This window comes from Nothoprocta perdicaria, unplaced genomic scaffold (assembly GCF_003342845.1).
Source record: "Nothoprocta perdicaria isolate Ctin4 unplaced genomic scaffold, notPer1 scaffold_133, whole genome shotgun sequence".
In the NCBI taxonomy this organism is placed as follows: Eukaryota; Metazoa; Chordata; class Aves; order Tinamiformes; family Tinamidae; genus Nothoprocta; species Nothoprocta perdicaria.
Window position 1 is genome coordinate 701,529 of NW_020454461.1, and position 7,118 is coordinate 708,646.

General features: G+C 44.3%; 1 protein-coding gene across 1 annotated transcript; it reads left to right on the top strand.

The window, feature by feature from the left end:
* The first annotated feature begins 428 nt into the window (after window positions 1–428).
* Window positions 429–2,127, top strand: LOC112942784 (ras and EF-hand domain-containing protein-like). The gene is made up of 2 exons (XM_026033790.1): window positions 429–781; window positions 1,818–2,127. The coding sequence occupies exons 1-2, from the start codon at window positions 429–431 to the stop codon at window positions 2,125–2,127; spliced, it is 663 nt and encodes a 220-aa protein (XP_025889575.1).
* The last annotated feature ends 4,991 nt before the right edge of the window (window positions 2,128–7,118 follow it).

A 7,118-nucleotide genomic window follows, 5' to 3' on the forward strand; every position in this document is an offset into this window, starting at 1 on the left:
CTTAGCCCTGGGATATACTTCAGTCAATAAGGAAGCAGGGTTTGTTGGCAGATGGATTTGTATTCCGTTTAACTCCATCGCAGCTAAGACAAACTCTAAGGTCTGTTTTGCAGACCCTGCAGGCAAGCCACACATGGGAGCAAGCGCAGGCGACCTCAAAGAAAAACTTGAAACTTGTTCAAAAAGCACGTGCTCCCACGAAACCGGGGCGCTAAACAGCGACTCCGGGCAGGTGGGAGGTCCCGGTGTGTGCGAGGGGACGGGAGGGCAGTGCCGCCCCGCGGCGCGGCGGGGCCGAACCCGCTGCCTCCCGCCGGGCACCTGCGGGTCCCGCCTCCCGCTCCGGGCGCGCGGGGCGGAGCGCGGCCCGCGGCCCGTGTCCCGCGTCCCGCCGAGCAGCCGGGGCCGCTGGCCGGCCGTGGGCGCCCATGGAGGCGGCGGACGAGCAGTCCCGCCTGCGCGCCCTCTTCYTGGCCTGCGACGCGAGCGGCTCGGGCCGCATCGAGCGCGAGGAGTTCGCGGCGCTGTGCGCCGAGCTGCGCGTGCGGCCGGCCGAGGCCGAGGCCATCTTCCAGCGCCTCGACAGCGACCGCGACGGCGCCATCACCTTCGCCGAGTTCGCCCGCGGCTTCCGCGGCGCCACGCGCCGCCGCCGGCCCCAGGACGAGCAGGAGGAGGCGGCGGCCGCGGCCGAGGAGGCGCCGTGGGCCGGCGGGGCGCTCGAGCAGCCCTGGAGGGACTTCGAGGTGCGGCTCGGCGACGAGGCGCGCTACATCCCCAGGTGAGCGCCCCGCGCCGCGCCGCGGCCATCGGGGGGCTCGGCGCGCCCCCGCGCGGGGCGCAAACGGTGCCGCAAACGGTGCCGGTGCAACGGCGGCTGCGGGAGCCCCTCGCGCCCCTCGCGCTGCCCGCGCCCGCTCTCGTGCCGGGGCGCCCGGCCCGCACGTGCGCTTGGGCGGCAGCTTACGCGGCAGCTTGGGCGGCAGCTTAGGCGGCAGCTTAGGCGGCAGTTTAGGCGGCAGCTGGTGCCTGCGGGCTAGCCCTTGCGCCCGGCTGTTACTGAAGGCGGTGGCAGCCTCTGAGCTCGCGGTGCCAAAACCTCAGGGCCGGCGTAAAGCGAAGGAAAACGGCAGTGGTGGTTTAGGAGTAAAGCTGAGTGCAGGCTGGCTAGTACGCAGCGGTTTGCGTTTTGTGTGGGTGCGTTTTGGTGATTCCCCGTAGTTGTGCTAGAGACTTGAGACACCTCAAGTTCCCGTGAAACTGCGGAGTAAGAAGTGCGGAGTAACGCGGCGTGATTGAAGAATTGTGAGTTAGGCTGGAAAACAAGCAGCCTGAGGTCAAGGGCTTGAAAGGAAGCTGAGAGACAGATTAAAGAATGGACGAAATGGGTTCCTGAATGTATGACAGACTGTAGTGGGTTCTGACTGTACACGTAAGCTGATAAAAAGCATATCCATTCCTGCCTGCTTTTTCAGTCAAATCTAATGTAAACTTTGCTGTTTTATTAGGAACATATGTTAAATGCTTTGCAAACATGTGACATCCAATTTGCCCTTAAAAACCTTAGCTAATCCAGTGATACAACTGTAGGCACAGTTAAAAATGTATTCAGATCTTGCGATGARAAATTTCCTCAAGGAAATTTTCAGTTAGGTAAAATAGCTTCTTTTAGATGTATTAGATTGTTCTTTTTCCCCTTTTATTTGGGAAGAGACATTCATTAGTTCTGTCCGGAATCTGACAGCAAAACTTCATTTTGGTTTTTCTTACCTACTTCATGATTCACCTTTCCTACTTCATGCACCTTTCCCATAAAGAAAGGAAAGCCTCTTTCCTGACGGCTCGCGGAAGCAATTCATAATTTCGTCTAAAGTCGGTGAGAGGAGTGAACAAATAAGACTCGGGAGCGGCGATGACTTGTGCAGGCATCTGCGTCCTTTGGCAGCCAGCCTATCTCGCGTGCTGGCTGCTAGGTGTGCAGCAGCCGTTCGAATATCGACCAGTTGTTTGTCTGAGAGAGAATGGGAATGCCGCTCTTTGGCTCGAGTGTACAGACGTTTAATTACGTTGCTCTGTGATTCCTGTGCCTCCAGTCRCAGGCCCACAGGACTAGATGTTGATCATTAAATATATGCTTAACAGATGGGCAGTTGCTTGATGTAAACGGTTCCTGTTCAGTTTTAGCTTTATAAATAGCTCTGCACATCCTTCATAGCTGGCTGTATTTAAGTGTGTACCAACGTCACTTGAAGAACACTGTGCCCTTTGTTTTTTGTCTTGTTCTCTCCTGTCCCAAAGTGCTGGAGTCAGAGCTTTGTTATAGCTCAGCCTCTTTTCATTTAAGGCCTAATCTCATCTTTATTAAACACACATACCCTATGTAACCTTTTTTTTTTTTTTTTTTTTTTTTTTCCCCCCCCGTGTGACTAATCCCACTGTAGTTATTAGGATTAATTGTGTGTATAAGTAAGGAATGTGTTGAAGTTATTTTTGGCCTGGGCTTGTTAGAAATTTTAAGCAACAGAATATAACAGTGCTGTATAAAATAGATTTCTTGGAAGATTTTTGTCTTTTGTTTATATACTTTGTAGTTGTTTATTAATCCACATTTTTTTTTGTTATTCTACGCTGAGACTTCTCAAATAAATGTTTGTATCTTCAGTGCTATAAAGCAGCTTACAGACAGTGTAGTTTATTGTTCTTTGTATTTTTGCTGCAAACAACATTTGCATTGGAAACCATGAGAAGTGTAATCACAAGAAGGGAGCTCACTTTGATGAGATTTTGGTTTATGCAGAGAGAAGCAAGTTACAGGATATGGAACTAGTGAGATAAAATAGGAATAAAGTGAGTTAAACAACTGTAGTCTGTGTTATTCCTAAATTTGATCAATGCCATGGAAATTAGAGATTTTTTTTTATTGATACCATTACACAGTTCAGCCTCTTTTCTGTGAATGAGCTTTTTAAAAACAGAGGTTAACCCTTTTAGTTGGGCCCAAAAGCTAGTAACAAAAATCAGTATCTGGTAAGTCTGTTGTTAATGTCCTGGAGCTGTGATTGTATCCTGGTYGTTAAAAGACGGAGCAGTATGAAGAATTTTTTTCTGCTTCCTAGGTTTCTTCCTYGACTGAACAGATTTTCAGGGCTGACCTGAATACCAGGTATTCCTTGGTAGTCTCTGTGAGTCAAAGTATTGTTTGTCTTAGTCTTTACACATACTCAGTGGGCAATTCTTAGCACAAAGAAGTGGAGTCTTTTCCAGGCTAGTGACCTAGTATAATGTGTGAAATCAGATTTTAGTGGAATTGCATGGGGCTGTTTTCTTATGGYATTCAAGTCATTTAAAATGCAGCTACTCCTTTTTTTCTTGTTACATTCAGCCAAATGTAATGAGTAATTAAACACAAAAGATTGCAATGACTTTTGTTTGTGTATAGCAAGTTGCCAAGTGGAGTATAGTTGTGTGAGCCACAGAAAATATCTTTTATCGAGAATTTAGGCATGTCCATGTCCATTTGTTTATATTTCTAAAGAGCACATATTGGCAATGATAGTTGCAGATAAAAGTTAAGAAACTTACCTTCTTGATGCTGTGGGTAATAAGCTTTCCTTTGCTTTGCCCACACTGTAGGCCAAGGTCTTGCCCTGGACCCTTACAAGATATTTCATGGTAATCCTCATATCTGTTTAGATTTCAGGGGTAAGATGCAAAGCTTTCCTTCACAGGCTTACACTCCTCTAAGCTGGTGTGAGAAAATTCTGGTGGCAATTCACTTCTTCAGCATGAACACAAAATGATTCAACGTCTACTGACCCTCCCAGAGAGAATTTGTACTTAGGAATCCTGTGACAGTTATTTTGTCTGTAAATAATCAGCAAAAACTCACCAGAAAAAAAAAAAAAACAGATTTTAACCATGAAGATCTTAGATCAAAAATATTAAAGATATGCAAGTCTGTGTATTGCRTGTGTTCTTGTGTTTGCTTGATTGTTCTGAGAATAAACTGAATTCCCTCAAGCCATACCAGTCAATTTATGTGTTATATTTGGCATATTGGACAACTTGACTGGAAAATGAACTAAATTAATTTGAGCAATAGATGAATACAGAGGTTTATACCTCTGTTTTGAATTAGTTCGTCTTGTTTTTGGCTATTTTTTTTTTTTTTTAATCTTGAGAACTGCTTTACTTGCTGCTGTTGATCCAGTTCTTATTTCAGGGCTGCTAGGGCAGCAGTGAGRCCTTGTTCGGGTCCAGGTACAATTCCAAAGCATCCTGATATAATCATGATTCTCTCATGGGAGATCACCCCCAGTTTTTTCATTTGGAACCATGTATGAAATATAGGTCTTGTCAATGTGTGATAAAGGGAGAAAAAGCATTGTTTTTRGTATTTGCTACTTAAACAGTGAAGAGGGATGATGCTTGTGGGACATAYTGTTGTGCTCCATCAGAGGAGAGGACCTCTGTCTCATTTAAATAAAACGAAGTCCAAAACCCACTGGGCTCTTGCTGTCACGTTCCGGAATGGATTTTTGCACAGAGTCAATACTGAGCATAGCATAGGTTCTGTCAGCAATTTGTGCTGGCATCCAAGAAATTACGTACCTTGTTGTCAACACTGCAGAGGTTGTTTCACCATCRTGTTCTATAGCAATGGCCTCTAAACTTTCGTTTTCTACACATTTTCTCTTTCCTGTCTTTCAGTGTCTTCCACTCCTGCCCTGCTACTTGCTTGTAATTATGTTTCTGTCTTTAAAAGGTAAGTTGCATTTATTCCTTAGAAATACTAAAAATTGCTTGCTTGAACCTTCAGCTGCCCATTCTTTGTCCATATCCTCTTATCTAAGAACCTTACACATTTGATACTCTTCTTTCAAAGTGATGCTCTCTGTGACAAGGTGGCTGCAGAAAAAGAAAACACAATATTAAAATGTACTGCGTTTCAGATTGGAAAGTATCTTGAATTTTATCCTATGCTAATATTTCATGTAATTTGCTTKCATTCAAGACATTTAATTTAGAATAAGCTGTTGCTGAGGTGAAATTAGATCCTTTCTGATCTTGAAACCGCTCTGKTGGATCTTTTGTGGTGAATAATAAAATAGCTCATCCAGATTGTCTGTTTTCCTGAACTGAATTCCTCTCTCTTGGTGCAAGTACCTACTTGGCTTCCAGTGTAAGGAACATTACCAGACGTATAGTGCTTTCTTGCTGTCTTTTTCTGGCTCGGATCACTCTATGTCTTGTCCTTTAGTGTGCATACCAGAACAGAGTTGTTACAAGTGGTGGAGAGTTATTTTTACAACTTCATCTGACTTAGGAAAAGGCCAAGGAGACAGGATTTTAACATTTAGAAAGGACTGCATTACTCTTTTTAGGATACCAGATGGTTAACTACCCAGATAATGTCGTAGTGATTTGGCTTTGCTCTTCCCTGCACCTACAAAACAGTAAAAGTAGCTTTGCTGGAGAACATCTTGGTAGTTTTCTTGCCCCTTAACTTTTCTTGCCCCTATAACTCCAGCATAGCCTGGATCTACATCTGAAAGAGGAGAAATATACTATATTTGCTATGCTTCCTCTCCTGCTTTTTATGCAAATGTCCACTGTCCATTTTTACCTCAACTTGATTGAGAACGGGGTCTGCGAGGTTGTTAGTGTTCYTTATTATCCTTCTGTGCCATGGCAAAGAAGCCAGCAGCAGTTTATCATCCTCCCAATTTGTATGTGGAAGATCTTGGCRTGCTTAGCACAGTTGGCCATGGGAGCCATGTCTTTACTCTTTAGCATTTAATGAATTATATTTTGACAGAGCTTATGTGAAAAACAGTCTTCCATTTCAGCAAGTATTTCTACCAAGAATACTGAATTTGCATGTTACCTTTTCTGATTTCTTCTGCATAGGCAGTGGCCCTGCCAGTTCTCTGTCATTTGCAGAGATATTGTTTCTTTATCTTTATAACTTCTCAAGCTCTTTGCCCGTTTTGCCTTATATCCCCTGGAAATGCAGACGCTTTTGTTTTCATTAAGGACACTTTTTTTTTTTTTTTTTTTTTTTTTTTTTTTTTTTTTTTTTGGTACTTAATGCTCGTCACAATCTGGAATTTTAAAATAATAGCTTTTCAGAAAGTTTTTACTGATGTTTCTTCTCTCCTTCATTCTAAGCAATAAATTAGGGCGGAATAAAGAGTGGATTGGCCTTTCACTGCCAAGAAGTGGATAAGCTTCCTAATTTTCTGCCCAAGGTAGGTAATGAGGAACAAATGAGCTCTATTTGTCTTTGATCAAACTTGGCTGTATCACCATTACAACTCCTGACTGAACACCTCCCCCTTGGAGAACAGGACATTCATGAGGATATCTTGCTTTTCTTTCAGCTCCAAAATTCTGCCCTCAGTTTCACACTGGATTTTCCTCAGAAGTCAGTGAAAGCATACAGCTATAACTGAGCAGAATTTGTTTTTTGGATGACTGCTCTGTTGATATCTGGACCTCTGCTTCATACACCTGCAGTGAAGCTCTGCCTTTGTGAGTGGATGGGGTGTCCGATGACAGTGCTCTGCACTCATGTATTACCTGCTCCAAGAGCATAGTGGTTCATATATGCTGAGAAAATGTGGTGCTTTTAGTCAGTTTATTGGTAGGAGGGCTATTCTGATTACAGCATGAATCAGTGTGAACCTTCACCCAGCGTTGCAACTGACTGCACTTAGACCCAGCAAAATTAAACTCAGCATTTCTCAAGGAGATAGAGGTTGAGAAAAGCACTACCCAATTCGATGGCCTCCAACCCAATGGAGGCTAGACCCCTGTAGTATGCTGCAACAGGGAATATAACAAAACAAAACTGCTTTCCACACAAACAGACAAGAAAAACGGCAGGATTTGGAAACGTCTGGACATTCCCAACAGACTCTATTCAGAAGTATATCAAAGTTTTGTTTAGAAAAACAGCTACATGTCATTGAATAATTACTTTCTCATCTCCAACTATTTATAGAGTGTTCAGAGGAGTGACCTGTCATTGTGATCGCTGCCCTGAATGCAAAACAAAAGCAAAAAATAGAGTTTTGCATGGATTTGTGCTGCGTTCCATCCCTTAAYTGGGCTGC